General features: G+C 42.1%; 1 protein-coding gene across 1 annotated transcript in view; it reads right to left on the bottom strand.

Moving 5' to 3' along the window:
- LOC120059321 (contactin-3-like) overlaps positions 1-22,742 on the bottom strand; it is a 70,209-nt gene that overhangs the window by 35,674 nt on the left and 11,793 nt on the right. The window contains exons 8-13 of the mRNA XM_039008287.1: positions 20,950-21,086; positions 20,263-20,392; positions 19,966-20,116; positions 18,140-18,267; positions 14,930-15,099; positions 13,390-13,507 (exon numbers count right to left, since the gene is read on the bottom strand). Of these exons, the coding sequence (XP_038864215.1) occupies positions 13,390-13,507; positions 14,930-15,099; positions 18,140-18,267; positions 19,966-20,116; positions 20,263-20,392; positions 20,950-21,086 (834 nt within the window). The remainder of the gene's footprint in view (positions 1-13,389; positions 13,508-14,929; positions 15,100-18,139; positions 18,268-19,965; positions 20,117-20,262; positions 20,393-20,949; positions 21,087-22,742) is intronic.

Raw genomic sequence — 22,742 nt, forward strand, 5'->3', positions numbered from 1 at the left:
ACCACAGGAGCCAACCCCTCTCCAGAGACGTTAGACGACAGGGGTTCTCCTCCAGAAAAGAAATCTGCCATGGCTGAGCTTTTTCTGGAGTTGTTCACGACCCAGGAGCAGGGAACTAAGTCAAAGGTCAAGGTGATAGAGGAGGAGGTGACCTTATACAGGGAAGTGGAATGTATTCCCCTGGATGCTGATCCACTTACAGTTGAAGTCGGAAGTTTACATACACTTAGGTTGGAATCATTAAAACTCGTTTTTCAACCATTCAACAAATTTCTGATTAACAAACTATAGTTTTGGCACGTCAGTTAGGACATTTACTGTGTGCATGACACAAGTAATTTTTCCAACAATTGTTTACAGACAGATTATTTCACTTATAATTCACTGTATTATAATTCCAGTGGGTCAGAAGTTTACATACACTAAGTTGACTGTGAATTTAAACAGCTTGGAAAATTCCCGAAAATTATGTCATGGCTTTAGAAGTTTCTGATAGGATAATTGACATCATTTGAGTCAATTGGAGGTGTACCTGTGGATGCATTTCAAGGCCTACCTTCAAACTCAGTATCTCTTTGCTTGACATCATGGGAAAATCAAAAGTAATCAGCCAAGACCTCAGCAAATAAATTGTAGACCTCCACAAGTCTGGTTCATCCTTGGGAGCAATTTCCATATGCCTGAAGGTACCACGTTCATCTGTACAAACAAAAGTACGGAAATATAAACACCATGGGACCTCACAGCCGTCATACCGCTCAGGAAGGAGACGCGTTCTGTCTCCTAGAGATGAACGTACTTTGGTGCAAAAAGTGCAAGTCAATCCCAGAACAACAGCAAATGACCTTGTGAAGATGCTGGAGGAAACAGGTACAAAAGTATCTATATCCACAGTAAAACGAGTCCTATATCGACATAACCTGAAAGGCCGCTCAGCAAGTAAGAAGCCACTGCCCCAAAACCGAAAAGTTTAAATGTATTTGGCTAAGGTGTATGTAAACTTCCGACTTCAACTGTACATGGTGGAAGACCAAACAGTTAATATACCCTCATGTTGCCATGTTAGAAAGGCGCTACCTGGCAAGCCGATCTGTGCTCACTGCAGATCATTTGGATAGACTAATCTTCTTAAAGAAAAACTTGAAAATCGGATAAAAATGTTTTGATTTTAGATTTTTTTTCAAATAACCTGTCTCAAGTGGTCCTATTTTGTTTAAGACACTGCTATTTGACAAAATGTTGATATATGCTGCTGGACTATGCACTCTTGTTGAAGTTCTGTTTTAAATGACTAGGCGCTGCTGTTTTTTGTTGTCCCTTTGTTTCCATATGCTCCTGGGAATTCAAGCTACCCATGTTTACTATGATAATAAATGGAAAATCTAAATACAAATGACATATTTCTCAGGCATTTATTTTGTCGATGTATCGAAACCGTACCAAACCGTGATGCCACTGTACCGTATCATACCCAACAGTGAGTTTTGTGAACTGTTTCACCCCTAATGAATAAGTATAAGAATACTTTTGAAAAGATAACAATAGGCCCAGGAGACCAGACAGCGTGTAGTGTTGACTACACGGCTGGAAATGGTTCAACTCTGAGACTATCGATTACTACAGAATAAGAACAAATCCTAGACGTAGAATTACTAGTCTGCAGCTGGAAATTATGTAAATCTAGCGCGAGATAACCAATAACCGCGGAAGCATCTATTCCATGCAACGACCATCTGTACGCCTGACGTATGCATTACAACAGACACTATCCAGAGTCGCTGAGATAGCGACAACTATGAAAGACATTGTGACTTCTGGGGAAGTTAACCAGAGACTCTCTGATGAACTGACTCGCCAGCAGACGGGCCTGTGATTCCAACAGAGAAGACAACAATGGCATACGGGCGTAAATACATACATTTCAATTAATATAATTATCAACTGTGTGTAGTGGGTCCATTTTATCTTTCCTGCTTTTTATCTGTTCTCACCCCTTTCCATTGTCTACCAAGCCGTCATACTGGTTTAGCCCACTAGGGACTTATCAATGCATTGTGTTAGTAACCAATAACTATATTGTTTGTTTATGTAATTCTGTGATTTGATTAGTTAGTTAGTAAATAAACAATTAAACATTATGGAGGCTAGGGTTTGTGCAGATATCCAAGGGTTTGTGACGTTCAGTAATGAGAACTGATGAGGTAATAATAATACATAAATACAAGACTGTACTCGATAAGATATGAAAATATCTGAAGAGTCGTTTCGGGAAATAGAGACTAGACTGTATGTGTGGGGTACAGAGATGAGATGTGATTTAAAAATCATGTTAAACACTATTATTGCACACAGAGTGAGTTGATGCAACTTACAGATGGATGAAAATGTACAGAATGGTTATCTGAAAGAAAATGGGGGAGGGTCATGCTTTTTTAATTTCAGTGAAGGGGAGGGTTTAGTATTTTTTTTTTTTACATCTAGTCAAGGGGAGTGTCATGTAATTTGTAATTGATGAAATTTCAATATTTCTCAGTGTTTTAGAATTAGTTGCTTATTAGGCTATACTGTATATCGATGTGTGCCCTCATCTCTGATTCTCAGCTGGGCGCGCAATATCACACACACAGACTTCACCATTCTGTATACTTCTGGCCCTTCTTTGGACACTGTGTTAACTAACCTCCAGACGAGCTTCAATGCCATACAACGCTCCTTCCGTGGCCTCCAACTGCTCTTAAATGCAAGTAAAACCAAATGCATGCTCTTCAACCGATCGCTGCCCACACCTGCCCGCCCGCCCAATATCACTACTCTGGACGGTTCTGACTTAGAATATGTGGACAACTACAAATACCTAGGAGTCTGGCTAGACTGTAAACTCTCCTTCCAGACTCACACTAAGCATCTCCAATCCAAAATTAAATCTAGAATCGGCTTCCTATTTCGCAAAAAAGCATCCTGCACTCATGCTGCCAACATACCCTCGTAAAACTGACCATCCTACTGATCCTCGACTTCGGTGATGTCATTTACAAAACAGCCCCCAACACTCTACTCAACAAATTGGATGCAGTCTATCACAGTGCCATCCGTTTTGTCACCAAAGCCCCATATACCACCCACCACTGCGACCTGTACGCTCTCATTGGCTGGCCCTCGCTTCATACTCGTCGCTAAACCCACTGGCTTCAGGTCATCTACAAGTCTCTGATAGGTAAGGCCCCGCCTTATCTCAGCACACTGGTCACCATAGCAGTACCCACCCGTAGCACACGCTCCAGCAGGTATATCTCTCTAGTCACCCCCAAAGCCAATTCCTCCTTTGGCCGCCTCTCCTTCCAGTTCTCTGCTGCCAATGACTGGAACGAACTACAAAAATCTCTGAAACTGGAAACACTTATCTCCCTCACTAGCTTTAAGCACCAGCTATCAGAGCAGCTCACAGATTACTGCACCTGTACATAGCCCATCTATAACTTAGCCCAAACAACTACCTCTTCCCCATACTGTATTTATTTATTTATCTTGCTCCTTTGCACCCCTGTATTTCTACTTGCACATTTATCTTCTGCACATCAATAACTCTAGTGTCTAATTGGTATAAGTTCCGGGCTGGAGCTGGAGCGAGTAGTCGCACTTCGCTTCGCTCCACAGGCAATATTACATTTCATTACAGTACAACGGTTTGATTTGTTTGATCTGAGCAATTTTTCTTAGCTAGCTACATAGCCGTCTTTGTATCAAAGATAATTGTGTAGTTTAGAGTAATTATCGAGGTTAGCTAGCCAGCTATTTTCGTCCTTCTAACGTAGTCAACACTGCTAGCTAGCCAGCTAGCCAACTTCTACCGAATAGCAGCACTGTAGAAACTATTACATTACAACGGAACGACTTGATTAGTGTAGTGTTAGCTAGCTACATAGTTGTCTTTGCTGTCTTTGTATCTAAGATAATTGTGTAGTTTAGAGTAATTATCGAGGTTAGAGTAATTATCGAGGTTAGCTAGCCAGCTATTTTCGTCCGCCGCGCCTCCGTTCTCCTACCTAGTCAACAACTGCTAGCTAGCTAGTCAACTTCTACCGACTAGCAGCACTGTAGAAACTAATACATTACAACGGAACGATTTGATTAGTGTAGTGTTAGCTAGCTACATAGTTGTCTTTGCTGTCTTTGTATCTAAGATAATTGTGTAGTTTAGAGTAATTATCGCGGTTAGCTAGCCAGCTGTTTTCGTCCGCCGCGCCGCGCCACCGTTCTCCTACTAAGTCAACAACTGCTAGCTAGCTAGTCAACTTCTACCGACTAGCAGCACTGTAGAAACTAATAATACATTACAACGGAACGATTTGATTAGTGTAGTGTTAGCTAGCTACATAGTTGTCTTTGCTGTCTTTGTATCTAAGATAATTGCGTAGTTTAGAGTAATTATCGAGGTTAGCTAGCCAGCTATTTTCGTCGCCGCGCCACCGTTCTCCTACCTAGTCAACAACTGCTAGCTAGCTAGTCAACTTCTACCGACTAGCAGCACTGTAGAAACTAATAATACATTACAACGGAACGATTTGATTAGTGTAGTGTTAGCTAGATACATAGTTGTCTTTGCTGTCTTTGTATCTAAGATAATTGTGTAGTTTAGAGTAATTATCGAGGTTATCGAGGTTACCTAGCCAGTTATCGAGGTTACCTAGCCAGCTACACTTTCAAACAAAGTCAACAACGCAGCCACTGCTAGCTAGCCTACTTCACCAGCCAGCAGTACTGTATCATTTTAATCATTTTAGTCAATAAGATTTTTGCAACGTAAGCTTAACTTTCTGAACATTCGAGACGTGTAGTCCACTTGTCATTCCAATCTCCTTTGCATTAGCGTAGCCTCTTCTGTAGCCTGTCAACTATGTGTCTGTCTATCCCTGTTCTCTCCTCTCTGCACAGACCATACAAACGCTTCACACCGCGTGGCCGCTGCCACTCTAACCTGGTGGTCCCAGCGCGCACGACCCACGTGGAGTTCCAGGTCTCCGGCAGCCTCTGGAACTGCCGATCTGCGGCCAACAAGGCAGAGTTCATCTCAGCCTATGCTTCCCTCCAGTCCCTCGACTTCTTGGCACTGACGGAAACATGGATCACCACAGATAACACTGCTACTCCTACTGCTCTCTCCTCGTCTGCCCACGTGTTCTCGCACACCCCGAGAGCTTCTGGTCAGCGGGGTGGTGGCACCGGGATCCTCATCTCTCCCAAGTGGTCATTCTCCCTTTCTCCCCTTACCCATCTGTCTATCGCCTCCTTTGAATTCCATGCTGTCACAGTTACCAGCCCTTTCAAGCTTAACATCCTTATCATTTATCGCCCTCCAGGTTCCCTCGGAGAGTTCATCAATGAGCTTGATGCCTTGATAAGCTCCTTTCCTGAGGACGGCTCACCTCTCACAGTTCTGGGTGACTTTAACCTCCCCACGTCTACCTTTGACTCATTCCTCTCTGCCTCCTTCTTTCCACTCCTCTCCTCTTTTGACCTCACCCTCTCACCTTCCCCCCCTACTCACAAGGCAGGCAATACGCTTGACCTCATCTTTACTAGATGCTGTTCTTCCACTAATCTCATTGCAACTCCCCTCCAAGTCTCCGACCACTACCTTGTATCCTTTTCCCTCTCGCTCTCATCCAACACTTCCCACTCTGCCCCTACTCGGATGGTATCGCGCCGTCCCAACCTTCGCTCTCTCTCCCCCGCTACTCTCTCCTCTTCCATCCTATCATCTCTTCCCTCTGCTCAAACCTTCTCCAACGTATCTCCTGATTCTGCCTCCTCAACCCTCCTCTCCTCCCTTTCTGCATCCTTTGACTCTCTATGTCCCCTATCCTCCAGGCCGGCTCGGTCCTCCCCTCCTGCTCCGTGGCTCGACGACTCATTGCGAGCTCACAGAACAGGGCTCCGGGCAGCCGAGCGGAAATGGAGGAAAACTCGCCTCCCTGCGGACCTGGCATCCTTTCACTCCCTCCTCTCTACATTTTCCTCTTCTGTCTCTGCTGCTAAAGCCACTTTATACCACTCTAAATTCCAAGCATCTGCCTCTAACCCTAGGAAGCTCTTTGCCACCTTCTCCTACCTCCTGAATCCTCCTCCCCCCCCCCCCCCTCCTCCCTCTCTGCGGATGACTTCGTCAACCATTTTGAAAAGAAGGTCGACGACATCCGATCCTCGTTTGCTAAGTCAAACGACACCGCTGGTTCTGCTCACACTGCCCTACCCTGTGCTTTGACCTCTTTCTCCCCTCTCTCTCCAGATGAAATCTCGCGTCTTGTGACGGCCGGCCGCCCAACAACCTGCCCGCTTGACCCTATCCCCTCCTCTCTTCTCCAGACCATTTCCGGAGACCTTCTCCCTTACCTCACCTCGCTCATCAACTCATCCTTGACCGCTGGCTACGTCCCTTCCGTCTTCAAGAGAGCGAGAGTTGCACCCCTTCTGAAAAAACCTACACTCGATCCCTCCGATGTCAACAACTACAGACCAGTATCCCTTCTTTCTTTTCTCTCCAAAACTCTTGAACGTCCCGTCCTTGGCCAGCTCTCCTGCTATCTCTCTCAGAATGACCTTCTTGATCCAAATCAGTCAGGTTTCAAGACTAGTCATTCAACTGAGACTGCTCTTCTCTGTGTCACGGAGGCGCTCCGCACTGCTAAAGCTAACTCTCTCTCCTCTGCTCTCATCCTTCTAGACCTATCGGCTGCCTTTGATACTGTGAACCATCAGATCCTCCTCTCCACCCTCTCCGAGTTGGGCATCTCCGGCGCGGCCCACGCTTGGATTGCGTCCTACCTGACAGGTCGCTCCTACCAGGTGGCGTGGCGAGAATCTGTCTCCGCACCACGTGCTCTCACCACTGGTGTCCCCCAGGGCTCTGTTCTAGGCCCTCTCCTATTCTCGCTATACACCAAGTCACTTGGCTCTGTCATATCCTCACATGGTCTCTCCTATCATTGCTATGCAGACGACACACAATTAATCTTCTCCTTTCCCCCTTCTGATAACCAGGTGGCGAATCGCATCTCTGCATGTCTGGCAGACATATCAGTGTGGATGACGGATCACCACCTCAAGCTGAACCTCGGCAAGACGGAGCTGCTCTTCCTCCCGGGGAAGGACTGCCCGTTCCATGATCTCGCCATCACGGTTGACAACTCCATTGTGTCCTCCTCCCAGAGCGCTAAGAACCTTGGCGTGATCCTGGACAACACCCTGTCGTTCTCAACTAACATCAAGGCGGTGGCCCGTTCCTGTAGGTTCATGCTCTACAACATTCGCAGAGTACGACCCTGCCTCACACAGGAAGCGGCGCAGGTCCTAATCCAGGCACTTGTCATCTCCCGTCTGGATTACTGCAACTCGCTGTTGGCTGGGCTCCCTGCCTGTGCCATTAAACCCCTACAACTCATCCAGAACGCCGCAGCCCGTCTGGTGTTCAACCTTCCCAAGTTCTCTCACGTCACCCCGCTCCTCCGCTCTCTCCACTGGCTTCCAGTTGAAGCTCGCATCCGCTACAAGACCATGGTGCTTGCCTACGGAGCTGTGAGGGGAACGGCACCTCCGTACCTTCAGGCTCTGATCAGGCCCTACACCCAAACAAGGGCACTGCGTTCATCCACCTCTGGCCTGCTCGCCTCCCTACCTCTGAGGAAGTACAGTTCCCGCTCAGCGCAATTCAAAACTGTTCGCTGCTCTGGCACCCCAATGGTGGAACAAACTCCCTCACGACGCCAGGTCAGCGGAGTCAATCACCACCTTCCGGAGACACCTGAAACCCCACCTCTTTAAGGAATACCTAGGATAGGATAAAGTAATCCTTCTAACCCCCCCCCCCCCCCTTAAAAGATTTAGATGCACTATTGTAAAGTGGTTGTTCCACTGGATATCATAAGGTGAATGCACCAATTTGTAAGTCGCTCTGGATAAGAGCGTCTGCTAAATGACTTAAATGTAAATGTTAATGAAGCGGTAGGAACTGCAAGAAGGTCCCTTAGAAATCTGGATTCCCAATGAAAATCCATTGAAAAGAGAGTGACCTCAAAAAAAAACATCTGAATGGTTTGTCCTCGGGGTTTCGCCTGCTAAATAAGTTCTGTTATACTCACAGACATGATTCAAACAGAGTGCCTTCTATCCAAATCTACTAATAATATGCATATCTTATCTTCTGGGGATGAGCAGCTGGCAGTTTAATTTGGGCATGCTTTTCATCCAAAATTCAGAATGCTGCCCCCTACCCTAGAGAAGGTAACGAGTCTGACGCAAAGGATATACTGCTTTTTAGGGAACGGGCCCAAATCCCCGTCAATTGCGTGAAGAAAAAACAGAGAAAAAGGGGACGGAGGTCAGGCTGCCTTCTGAGAATTCGTGGGAGAGTGAGTAAAACTGCACTACGAGCCGTTATATTGGCCAACGTGCAATCATTGGAGAACAAAATGGATGATATACGATCAAGACTATCCTACCAAGGGGACATTAAAAACTGTAATATCTTATGTTTCACCGAGTCATGGCTGAACCACGACACGGATAATATAGAGCTGGCAGAATTTTCCATGCATCGGCAGGACAGAGAAGCTACGTCTGGTAAGACGCATTTCAAGCATTTCACGGTAAGGTCTACAACTGTTGTATTCGGCGCATGTGACAAATAAAGTTTGATTTAGTTTGATAAAACTAGGCTGCATTACACAGCGCAATGGATATTCCAACCCTGAGCCCCGGCCTGCTCTGCTCTTTCTGATCAAATACACTGCTCAAAAAAATAAAGGGAACACTTAAACAACACAATGTAACTCCAAGTCAATCACACTTCTGTGAAATCAAACTGTCCACTTAGGAAGCAACACTGATTGACAATAAATTTCACATGCTGTTGTACAAATGGAATAGACAAAAGGTGGAAATTATAGGCAATTAGCAAGACCCCCCCAATAAAGGAGTGATTCTGCAGGTGGTGACCACAGACCACTTCTCAGTTCCTATGCTTCCTGGCTGATGTTTTGGTCACTTTTGAATGCTGGCGGTGCTCTCACTCAAGTGGTAGCATGAGACGGAGTCTACAACCCACACAAGTGGCTCAGGTAGTGCAGCTCATCCAGGATGGCACATCAATGCGAGCTGTGGCAAGAAGGTTTGCTGTGTCTGTCAGCGTAGTGTCCAGAGCATGGAGGCGCTACCAGGAGACAGGCCAGTACATCAGGAGACGTGGAGGAGGCCGTAGGAGGGCAACAACCCAGCAGCAGGACCGCTACCTCCGCCTTTGAGCAGGAGGAGCACTGCCAGAGCCCTGCAAAATGACCTCCAGCAGGCCACAAATGTGCATGTGTCAGCATATGGTCTCACAAGGGCTCTGAGGATCTCATCTCGGTACCTAATGGCAGTCAGGCTACCTCTGGCGAGCACATGGAGGGCTGTACTTTTGTGTGTGTTGCTTAACCAATGGCTGTGCTGTGTAGGGCTACGGTGACAGTTTAGGAGGAGTGCCAAAGGTTTCTTTAGATTTTTTTGTTGTTGATTAGGCCTAGTCCCAAAAATGCATGGACTAGCCTATAGCCTATGTTCTGTTCAGTTTGAGAAAGAGAGTGCAAAGATGAGGAGGGCCAGAGGTCAACTTTGATAGCTTGCTACTACCATAATAGATTTTTATTAAAAACATTATGTTTCTTGGCCGTGATGTATTTATCAGAGTTATTGACCTCACAATAAGCCAGATTGGAGTCATTTACATAGTGGTGCTGAAACTTGTAGCAGAAGCAGTGGCACAATTGGAAATGGACAGCTCATGATGCAGAAAGAAGACAAATTCGAGTAGGCATAATTCATTTCAACCGCCTATATTTTATTTAGACTTTGCTAACAACAAGAGGGCTTTTGTGGTTAAGGTTAAATATTTCTTCCTATTTAAGAAATAAGAGGTAAACCTACCTGTTTGACAAACAAACGAAATTAGGCTACAGGCTGCTATAACCAATAGATTTGTCGGTCAATTCCTCCACGCACCACTTTAAATAGCCTACCTCCATGTCAGTGAAGGGCTGTTAAGTTAAAAAAAGAAACAAGCCGTAAAATACCTGGGAAAGACATCACTCCGATGCATATGGGGATATAATTGTTTTGTTTCTTTGACATTCAGAGGCTGGCTTTGCTTGGGAAGTAATCTAATTCGGTCACTATCAATTGATTAAGCTATTCACTTTCTGTACAATAGATGTTTAAACCCAGACAACTTTTAGGGAAACACTTCTGATCATCTCTCATTGGGTTAAGCCACGGAAGAAGTAGCCAGGAGATGAAGCGTACATTTTTCTGCGTCGGTAGGTCTACTCTGTCTGGGGTGGAAAGATAGGCCTAACTTTTGAAAATACCATGCTCAGATTCCTAACGACATCTCAGATTCAATTATTTGTCAACATGGACAGTTTCTTTACAAACAAGACACACTGATTTGGCATTGGAGAAATATGATAAGATGAACACATCTCTCTGTGTCACGACCTGACCTTAGTTATCTTTGTTTTCTTTATTATTTTGGTTAGGTCAGGGTGGGACGAGGGTTGTATGGGTATTTTAGTCTTGTCTAGGGGTTTTTGTATATCTATGGGGTTTTGGTATTGTCTAGGTAATATAGGTCTATGGTGGCCTAAATTGGTTCCCAATCAGAGACAGCTGTTTATCGTTGTCTCTGATTGGGCATCCTATTTAGGTTGCCATTTTCCATTTTGGTTTTGTGGGTTATTGTCTATGTGATGTTGCATGTCTGCACTCGTTTCTTATAGCGGTCGTTTTTGTTATTTTGTATAGTTTGTTCAGTATTCATCTTTATTAAAGGAATATGTATTATAATCACGTTGCGCCTTGGTCTCCTCACTACGACGTTCGTGACACTCTGTCAATTCTTAGCCTGTAATTTTGGTAATTTGTGTGCTATTAAAAAAAGACTTCGCTAATATGTGAAATGATGTTGAGTTGCATGAAATGTTTATAAAAGGCCGACCTGCAAATACAATGCAATGCTTTTACTATAAAGGAGATCTTACACCCCATGTTGTCTGCGTACCCACAACCTTCTGGCCCGCAGCCCTGTGTCCTATCAAAATTCACGCATTGCTATGTAATGCTTACAAGACGAAGAACAGTTTCTAAAACTGCACATCTTAGGCTCTGGCCTGTCCAAGAAGTGGGGCTAAACGGTAGACATGTTCTCTTTGTTTTATTTATTATTTTGGGTATAGGGTAGGGTTACTTGTTGTTTTTTTCAACCATTTAGAGATGGTTAAGGTAAATATATATTTTGCTGAAGGGATGGCCATCCATTTTCATTTCAGAGAGGTCCGATTTTCTCCATGTAACCCTTATTATAACTAATGTTCATTCCAATATTATGTGATTGTTAAGCAACATTTACTCCTGAACTTATTTAGGCATGCCATAACAAAGGGGTGGAATACTTGACTCAAGACATTTCAGCTTTTCATTGTTCAGTAATTTGTAAACATTTTGAAAAACATAATTCCACTTTGACATTATGGGTTATTGTGTGTTCAGGCTGTAACACAACAAAATGTGAGAAAAAGTCAAGGGGTGTGACTACTGTCTGAAGGCACTATATATTATTGTATATTATCTTGTATTGGCCAGAGCCAAAATACAGAGAAAGATATGTCTCTTGCCCAAAGCTCACTATGTGCTGTAATGGAAAAAACACTATTAATAAGGAATTGGAAGCCACTTCAGGCTTATACATTTCCCCCTCTAATTCTCCTCCTCTCACTCATCAACAGTACTGTAGTAGTCACAGGGCTACATTAAAAGGTGAAAATGAAAACCATCTCTGTAGCCTTCGAGAACCCCCTTTTCAATTATTTCGTTTTATTATCCAACCAATTGGAGGGGCTGATGTTTAAAGCTCATCTGCTGTTTCCTGTTGTAATGAAGGTGTCAGTTCGCCGAAGCTAATACATAGACCACCAGCGAACAATGATAGTAAGAACCACAGAATTAAATAGATATTTAATATTTATGCTAGGACCACTGACACTCCTCATTTGCTGGAATTTGAACAGAATTCTAAACAACATTTCAATTATTAGAGCATTTTGCCAGTGCAACACTTCAAAAACATGATAAAGAACTGCAAACGTGACTTGATATTTAATCAAATAATGTATAATAACTGTCAAAAGTTGTTGTGATTCGCACGTTAACAATTTGAGTCGTGTCGTATTGTGCATTAATTGTATTAATGTTGTTTAACAACACCCACCTGTTCTTCAAAGCCTCAACACTGTACTGTAAATCTATGTTCTATAATAAAGACATGCTAAATATATTATATTTAGAATGTCAACATCAGCTTAATTTTTACGATATCGATCTATGTAAAACTCATTAGCTCTTTCCAATAAGAAGCTTTGATATGTCGCCCTCATTAAAACCTATTAATGGAACCTACAATCAAGGATCAATTCTTTATCTCGTTAATTATATTTTCTTGGCAGGGCCGAGAGAATACTGTCAGAATCTCAGGGGTGTTAAAATAGTCTGAGATTAAAATGAACATACTAGATTTGCTTTGTTTTAGGCATCACTACAATGGGAATTAAAAAATGTCAAATTTTTTATACAGTACACTGTATGGACATATTTAGGTATTTTTCATTCACAACAAGTTTATGAAACACATTTATGAGTATTGTAGTATGATTCATACCAACCTTCATAAAAATGTTTTTCAATATCATTAGTAAGGAGTTTTCTAAATAAAAGTCCCTTTTCATTTCAGAACTAAAAGGTATCAGTAACACTGAAATGGATCTTGATTTATCTATTGTACAACATACATTTGTACATACATTTGTGTGTTACCCTAAGAATACATTTTTGGCAAAGAGCACGGTGTAAGCCCAAAATGACATTGACGATTGATGCCCCAGGACAGAACTCGCTTTAGGCCCGGTAGGCCTACTCTATTTCCTTCAGATCCGCCATCTACTGGATATTGTGACAGAAAAGTGATGGAATTCAGTAAGATAATATTGATGACGACTCAATGTACAACCTAAGCTGACATTGGCAAAATGCTTATCATTAATTTAATATAAATGTGTCATGTAGTCCTTAAAGGGCCTCTCTCTCAATAGTTAAGAATGCCTCATGTGTGTCAGTTGTACGTTTCCCCCTAGCAACAACAGCTCAATTATATGATGCTATTCTATGTCTGTAATTAAGCTAACCACTATATTCCCCTGTAAACGGTGCTACTAAATGGGCCTTCAACCATACTCCCTCTGTGTTTACAGGAACTGACTCCAGTTATAATTAGTGAGTGGTAATTCTGCGAAAAGGAGGGTTTCTTACCTTTTACAATCAATATGGCCACTGCTGACAGGCTCTCCACGTCTGTGTCCACCACGCAGATGTACTTCCCGGCATGATTCAACTGGATGTTTCTGATCATCAGATCCCCAGCTGTTCTCTACAAAGGCAATCATAAGAAATCCCAAACAACCTGCGTAAGCAAAGGGCATTTGTAATGTAACCCCCTCCTACGTCTATGGGTCTTCGGGCAGTTTTCTCCACTGTAATTAAAAAAAAAAAATAGGGCCCTGTAGATTTTCATTTCTGAAGACGACTGCCAGCAGCGAATGCTAAATTAAAGGTGGAATCCCTTCCTTTGGCTGTGGTGGAGGGATAGTGGCGAGGCTGATCTGGTTTAATTATGGAAATTAATTCCTTGAAGCGGGCAAGTTAGTTGATAATCTCTTTGGACTTGGGGACATTATAGAATTTTTGAGGAGTGAATCTCATTAGTGATAAGAAAATTGTCAGTCACACACACATATGCCCGATGTATAATCTCAGAGTGTGTGGGTGTTTCATTTCATCCAGTAATATTTTTTTGTAGTCCAGGACCTGCATGACGCAATTTTATCCCACTGATATCCAATACAGTTGAAGATCTGTTCCAAGACCTTGATCAGTGATCATTTTGCAGCTGAACATCAAAATAGAAAACCTCAGAGGATACAACAGAGGCAAAAGATTAATGTTAGGTTGAAAAACTCAGACACTGTAAAATGTACTTGAAACCAAAGATGCAGTAGAAAGTTTAATATGTTTTGATCAGGCTAACTTAATAAATCATGTTGAGCTACTATTGACAAACTACAATTGGAACAATTGATTGAAGACTGATCAAAGACTGCTATTGAGTTTTTCAAATTAAGAGACAGACAGACAATGTCTAGTTTGATATTTGCGTGCGAGCCAGTGTGTGCAAGTGCCAGAGAAGCTTGAAAATCGAGACTCAACAAGTGTTTTAATTACTTCCGGTAACTCCCGCGAGCATGCGGAAGATTCAGACAGAAGCCAATGGGAACGTGCCACTTTCTTATTTACATGAAAGTAAAGCTCATGTCTCTCAATTTTCAAGCTTCAGTGTACTTAGCACAAATTGGCTTGCACGGATATTGCGCAATAATGGGTATGTGCTATTGACCACAGTAACCAACCCAGAGCTACAACTAGCCAAAGGCCCTGCTCAAAAAATACTTTAAAGAATGCCTGCTTGGATCACTCATCTGACATGGCTGGATTTTTATTTAAATCTTAACCAGACAAGTCAATTGAGAACTAATTCTTATTTACAATGACAGCATGGCTGGATTGGTTAAGTTAAAGGTATGTGATAGAGCCATTGCTTACAGAAATCAATGTGTTAGGAAGAGTCTGTGCGTTTAAAGTATTTGAACAGGGCCAAAGTCTCCCCTAAAAACAAATAGGGGAAATCAGGGGACACTGCACCCTGGAGTTGAACAAATGTGACCGAATTGAGAAAGATATGCCAGATATCCAAATGTTCAAAGAAATAGTGTAGAAGAAAGTGTCAGTCACTCACCCCTCCCACTAGCTCAAAATGCCTGTCTGTCTTGGTGATGAGCTGTCCGTTGAAAGCCCAGGAGAAGAAAACATCAAGGACAGGGTCACAGGCGATCTGGCAGGGCAGCACGATGCTCTCACCCACTATGATCTCCATGTCCACTGGCCCCTGAGTAATTCTTGTTGGATCTGTCCAAAATGTACAAACAATCCCACGCACAAAGGCCCACGCACAAAGCACCAGGGATGGGGTCAATTACATTTCAGTCAATTCAGGAAGTATACTGAAAATTCCAATGTATGATCAAATGCTATTCAGTCAAGCTATTCTGTTTGTCTATATCTTGTTCAATAACAAACAGGGTTGGGGACTAACGGATTACATGTCATCCATTACATGTATGGGATTTTTTTTTAAACGGTAACTGTAATCCGTTACGTTACCAGCAAAAATATTGTAGTCAGATTACAGATACTTTTGTAAAACTAAATAATTACTTCAAGGATTACTTTTACATTCAGAAAGGATGTTTGCAAAAAATAAATCATTGACACTTCTCTGTTTTCTCAATGACATTCAAATCAGCATTGAAAAAAGGCACAAGTTTAAGTTAGTTACACCTTAGCGTGTCTGACCACAAGTCAGAGAACACTATGATGACACACCAAATGTGTTTGATGGATTGCGGGTATAGAGCAGGAATAGTATTTTGTAGGCTACAGTTCAAGCTATGTCTTCCAATGGTGCGACTGCTGTTGGCATCCAAAGATTATCCAACGTGAATAAACGCTTGGAGTTAAGGATGACTGCAGTGGTGTAGTCTACGGCGATACAGATATCACGTATTATTGATATCTACATAGCGCATTGATGTGAATCACAGTGCTGCTCTCTTATTTGCGTCTTACGGATTGTGGGTGTTGTGGATGGCTGTTCACGAATCTAAATGTGTATTTAAACCAATAATGGTTGAATTCAAGAAGTATAAACTGTTTTTGAAACCAGTGGACAGCCAGTGAAAAATGCACTCTTGCAACAGCTACATAGTGCAGATCCCAGCCTACATAAAAAACAGTTGACTTTGGTTTTTAATGTAAAGATATAATTTAATCGTATTATTATTATGTAGTAGATAGCGATGGGTTAGAAGAAGCCTACATAACCAACCCAATAAAGTAAAATGTAACATCCATATATGGCCAGCTACATTGATTTATCCTGCAATAGTTCAATTAGTAACATACAATTTTGTCTTCTTCTAATGCCTCCTACGGGGAAAGTAATCTAAAAGTAACTGAATGTAATCATATTACGTTACTGAGTTTTGGTAATCCAAAAGTTACGTTACTGATTACAATTTTGGACAGGTAACTAGTAACTGTAATAGATTACATTTAGAAAGTAAGCTACCCAACCCTGAAACAAGGTAATTATGGATAGTGGAAATGTTACACTTGCTGTCATAAACAGACAGGTTATGTAAAGCAAAAAGTCTTACAGTATTCAGGCCAGAATTATGGAAGTATTACAACAGATTAGCCAAGTAAAGGGTTATTAAACAGGCTTGTTACTAATAAGAGCTGATACTGTTTGCTGACATGACTGGAATAATCTTTTGTAATCCTGAAAGCAATTACAATACCCAGATAAATCCGATAAAAAAGCAGAGAGGTGATTGATACTTCGAGGTGGTGGGACTGTTATCCACGAGATGAGTTAACCCACAGACACACATGCTTACACACACACAGCACCTGCTGACCACACAATAAGGGCACACTGAGTTGCAACAACTACAGCCATTGTTTGTCGGAGGCCGCTGTGCATCAAAAGTCAGGGCAATTAATTAAAACCTTGCTCTATCTTGCTAAATAAAATCAATAAATCACAAAAGAAAGAATGAAGGGATAAAAAATGTATCACTATTGCAGGGATTGTATTTGGAGCCTCGGCATGAACAATGATATGTAAAAGATGTCTCATGAGTCTCTATATATCTATTCTCTGAATAAATCCTCAGAAAATGCAACTACCACAGTACGGTTTAAAAATAAATGCAGTGTTTGGCAGCCAAATTATTGGACAGTTACCATTCGGCTCACCTGTTAACCTCTGAGGGGTTGTTCTTTTGGCCCTGTTCAGGGCCCGGCGAGTGTAGGGGGTATCCCCCCATATTTATTTTTGTTCTAAAATTGAAATTGACATATCATTTGAATGCTACAGCCCTTGTCTTTTTGGATATTGAACTCAAATTGTACTGCTGGAAATGTGATTACCTCCACCCCCCACCACACCTCCATAAAGGCCATAAATCATGAGCTATAGTCATATTCATAGAGTATGCTATGCAGATCAAGTCACCAAAAGTGAAAACATTTAGTATGCATGGAAAGGGTATACCCTGATGGTCAATATAAAGCAATGCATTTCCTTATCTATCCACATTTCCTTTGTGTGCATCCTCCACATGCGCCGTTGATCTATCTCACTAATATACAATAGGAAAAGTGAATGGGAAAATAGTTAGACGTTTTCTCACCTGTCTGTGTTTTATTTTAAAACATTAACCCAATAACTTGAAAGGCCTGATTCCTATGGTCATTATAATATGTCATGCTTGAAAATCTGTTCAGACATTTTGGAACAGTGACTCACTACCCAAACCAGACACAACTGGTTTCAAGTGGCCAAGAGATGTCATGTGATCTCCTACTGCTCTCTAGTGGATGAACTGGGAATCAGACAGGGGATATATTTGCATCAATGGATAAATAGAGACTAAAGCTTTCACCTCATTATGTATATCATTCTTGTAAGACAAAAAAAGATTCCTATGAGACAAAAAATTACGTTGCACAAGCCCAACCCCTATAACAACTTTGTTATTTCGGCTCAGGGGCATTTCATTTGTTTGAGTCAATTGGTTGGCTGCATCCAAGTATACAAAGATCAAGTAGTTTCACAAACACCTTTCCAATGCATTATTATACCTACTGCAAAATGTACAGTAGGGTGTACTCTACAGTAGGGAACACAGCTCAACGCAATGAAATTCCCATGACAAAAAAAAACTGTGGGATGCAAACCATGAATCTGGTAATGTTTTCTGCCCTCAAATCTGAGCTCAGTATCAGAGAAGAGCTAGCTTAGCTCTTACCTTTGGTAACCCTTAGTTAGACAGAGTGTAGGTTGGTTAGGGCTAAACTACTGTGTAATGCAACACCTTACCTGTGATGAGGAGTCTTCCAGTGGTGCTGGAGGTCCCAAATCGGTTTCTGGCAAAGCAGGTGTAGCTGCCTGCATCATACTTGGTCATATTAGTGATTCTCAAAGTTCCATCTGGAGAGAGAGTGATTCTGTGGGGGTAGATGGAGAAGCTGGTGACACGGGTAGAATCTGAACCCCAGTCTCCCACGGGAGAAACCGTCTTAACTGTTAGTCGAATAGGAAATTCCATCAGGGGCCGAGGCTGGCACTAGTATTAGTAGTATTTATTAGGATCCCCAATTAGCTGCTGCCAAGGCAGCGGCTACTCTTATGGGGGTCCAAACAGAAATCAAAACACAACAAATAAAATACATAATATACAAAACACTACATGTACATCACAATTTAGTAATTTAGCAGATGCTCCCATCCAGAGCGACCCACAGCTAGTGCATTCATCTCAAGATAGCCAGGCGAGACAACCTCGCATTACATATCACTACGTAATACAATACATAATACAATGCAAAATACAGTCCAAAATACATCAAAATGTCTGTGTGTCTATTCAAAGTCCCCGTCGTGCCGTATGGTGTTCTTTTATCTGTTTTTAAAAAATCTTATTTTATTGCTAGTTTGAGTTACCTGGGGTGGCAGAGAGTTACATGTAGTTATGGCTCTATTTAATACTGTGTGTTTCCAAGCTTCTATGCTAGACCTGAAGACTGTGAAAAGACCTCTGGTTCCATATCTTGTGTGGTACAGATGAATGTCCAAACTGTTTAAGCAGACAGTTCGCGACCTTCAACACATCAACATCTCGCACAAAGACCAATAGCAATGCAGTCACTCTCTACCCAACTTTGAGCCAGAAGAGATTGACATGCATGTTTCAGCCAATCATCAGTCATTTGTGTCAGTGCCGAGCATGTTGAGTGCCCTTTCAAATAAGCATGCTGAAAGTATGTTGTTAATTTGTTTTCTGCAAAATAACATTGTATTTGGTAGAACAAAAAGTTTGCTAAGCGCTGGTAACAGACTGATTGGTCGGCTGTTTGAACCATTAAAGGGTGCTTTGTTATTCTCCCAGGCAGGGCTACCTCACCGGGATACCATAAGCCTGACTCATGTCCTCTACACTGGGTCATTTTCATTAAGGCATTGAACGGAAAACTTTTAAAAATGTTCTGTAATGGAAAACAAAAATGAGTTTGTCTGTTTTCTTGCCAAATGAACATGACCCTGTTTACATTCAACTTGTCATGTGTTAATCCTATCAACACCAGTGGGCACCAGTGCCTAAAATTCTTTGAAATAAATCTACCCACTGGTTAAAAACTGGTTGAATCAATTTTGTTTCCACATCATTTCAATGAAATTACATTGAACCAACGTGGAATAGACAATGAATTGACGTCTGTGCCCAGTGGGTAAATTCTAACCCATTGACCTTGAATTGTGTCTGTTATTCTGAACATTCTATTTCAACATTTTTAGTGTACACAATCAGTTATGAAACTAATAGCAAGTCATTGACATTTAGATATTTTCTTGATATGATTTCAAATTATATAAGTAGAGATTATTTTTATGTAAGCTCTTCCTTCTTGAAAAAACAACTACAAGGTCTTTATCCTTTTGGAGGTTGTATGTACTACCAAAGAAAAATTACCAATTGAGAAATACATCCTTTCTTGCAGAAATCAGTATCTTCTTGTACTTGTCTAAATAAGGCTAAAATAAATTAGGAACAGATCATCGTCTGATCAATGTAATTTGAAACACTAATATGGGTGGAGAAGAAAGGGGGAATCGAACCATATATAGAATGTACTGTAAGACGTTACCTGTCATTGGTGTGGATGGGTTGGTTGCCTTTCTTCCACAGGATGCTAGCGGTGGGGTAGGCTTGGGGCTTACACTCTAGAGTCACTATGGTGCCGGCCTTGGCTTTAAGCAGGGCTCTGAGCAGGTTACCAGTGAAGTCTGGAGAAGAGGCTGAAGGGACACAGGAAATGTAAAAAACATTATTATTGACCCCATTATTATCGAATCCTTCTAACCTTTCAAAGAACAGTAATATGACCTTTTTGATTTGTTGGACAGTCACACAATGTTTAAGAAATGGATAAAAGCCACCATACCTAAGACCATGAGCTCAGTGCTGAAATAGATGACACCATATTTATTCTCAGCCACACACTGGTACATCCCGGCATCAGACAGGTTCAAAGACGAGATCAACAGGACCCCATTGTCAACGTAGACCCTCTCCTGACGAGGCACAGACACAAGTAGCATGTGGAGTACAAGTAAATGTTAAGGTCATATGAACATAATAAAACACATTTATCACAGTAAAAATAACCATTAGGAGGGTTTTGGTAAGGAGTGAAATTAAACAAAATATCCAGCTAATGTAAACAATAACAAAGTGGTAGAAAAATGCATGCGCTAGAAATATCTAGATGCACTTCTCTGGGGGATTAAGTTCGGTTTGCTACCGTGTACTTTTCACAGTAGACTAACTCAATCCGCAGAAGCTTGAACATGGGCTATGAATAATGGAGAGTGTTTGCCTGTTCTCTTGAAATGGAGCAGCTTGTCGAGAGTCTGATACGCTATCTTTCTCTCACACACACGCAATATCTCTCTCCATGCACACCCATGTCACAGGTGCAAAGCAATGTTTCAATGTAAGGAAGGTGCCTGGATATTGCTTATACTCCTAAAAGTTGGATTCGATTGTGAAATGTTCAGTGTGCTAGCGCCTTCATTTCTGTAAGACGGACAAAGAACTCATGAGAGATGGATGGGAAGGTGGGGTTTACCTCAGTGATCAGCACTTGGCCATTTTTCAGCCAGTTGTAGGAGGGTTTGGGCTTCCCGTTGGCCCTGCACTCCCAGTGAAGCCTCTCCTCTATGGCCAGGGCTGTGTCTCTCATGGTCTGAATCCACTGAGGTTTGGCTATGAAAGATCCAAAATACTCCATGTCAATGACTGACTGCATATTAGTAGAGGGTTTCAAAGGGGAAGTCCTCTTACAGTTTTTCTCGATTGCTTGAACACTGTGAAGGAAACTGGGATCTACGTGAGCAAAACTGGGATCTACGTGAGCAAAACTGGGATCTACGTGAGCAAAACTGGGATCTACGTGAGCAAAACTGGGATCTACGTGAGTAATTTCTCATTGTTTACACACTAAATGCAAATGCGAAACACTTTTTTTGCAAAACAGTAGACAAAACTCTACTGTATTTTTTATTTATTAAAATTATTTAACCCATATTTTACGAAGTAAGTTGACTGAGAACACATTCTCTTTTAGAGCAACGACGTGGTGAAGAGTTGCAAGGGAGAGGGGAGGGGATGAATGAGCCAACTGAAAGCTGTTGGTGATTAGCTGGCCATGATGGTATGAGGGCCAGATTGTACATTTTAGCCAGGACACCGGGGTTAACACCCCTACTCTTACGATAAGTGCCACGGGATCTTTAGTGACCACAGAGTGTCAGGACTTCCGTTTAACGTCCCAACCCGAAAGCTGCACCCTACACAGGACAATGTCCCTTTCACTGCAAAGGGGCAGTATCTACTGTATCTGCTATCTTTAGTAACACAAACATGTACTTGGCTTCACAGTGAGGAACAATGTGCAATTCTCTGTTCAAACTGTGTCACCCTCTGTAAGCAGCGCTATCATGTACTTGAATGCACTAGAGATTTGGGAATTCTTACAGAGATGACACAAAGCTCTTCACCTGCAACGCTCCCAGACTGTAATGATCATAATTCAAATCGGTTTCACAGCCCAACTCACCTCTGACCTATTCCCAGCACCAAACTCGGTTTCAAGGAGCTTTTGCAGAAAGTCATTTAACACCATTGTCACTTGTTAACATCCTGTCAACTCCAATTAGAAAAGTGTTATTTTGCCTCAGCCACGAGACCATGGGAAAGAAAAGGAGAGGAAGCAGAAGCAAAAAAATGAAATAATTGAAGTAAAAACATTACCAAATATACTTCCAATATGAGACTATGCCTGTCCCAACTGGAATTGTTTTCTACCAGAATGATAACTGAAAATCAAAAATAGAGTTGCCTGCAATGCTTACAGATAACAACAATGCACACTAAACAAAAATATAAATGCAACAAGTGTTTGTCCCATGTTTCATGAGCTGAAATAAAATATCCCCGGAATGTTCCATACATCCCTGTTAGTGAGCATTTCTCCTTTGTCAAGAAAATCCATCCACCTGACAGGTGTGGCATATCAAGAAGCTGATTAAACAGCATGATCATTACACAGGTGCACCTTGTGCTGGGGATAATAAAAGGCCACTCTAAAATGTGCAGTTTTGTCACACAACACAATGCCACAGACTGCATGAATGTCCACCAGAGCTCTTGCCAGAGAATTTAATGTTCATTTATCTACCATAAGCCTCCAACATAGTTTTTGAGAATTTGGCATTTATTCGAACCGGTCTCACAACCGCAGACCACGTGTAACCACGCCAGCACAGGACCTCCACATCCGGCTTCTTCACCTGCGGGATTATCTGAGACCAGCCACCCGGACAGCTGATGAAACTGTAGGGTTGTACAACCGAAGAATTT

The sequence above is a fragment of the Salvelinus namaycush genome, chromosome 14, assembly GCF_016432855.1.
Source record: "Salvelinus namaycush isolate Seneca chromosome 14, SaNama_1.0, whole genome shotgun sequence".
In the NCBI taxonomy this organism is placed as follows: Eukaryota; Metazoa; Chordata; class Actinopteri; order Salmoniformes; family Salmonidae; genus Salvelinus; species Salvelinus namaycush.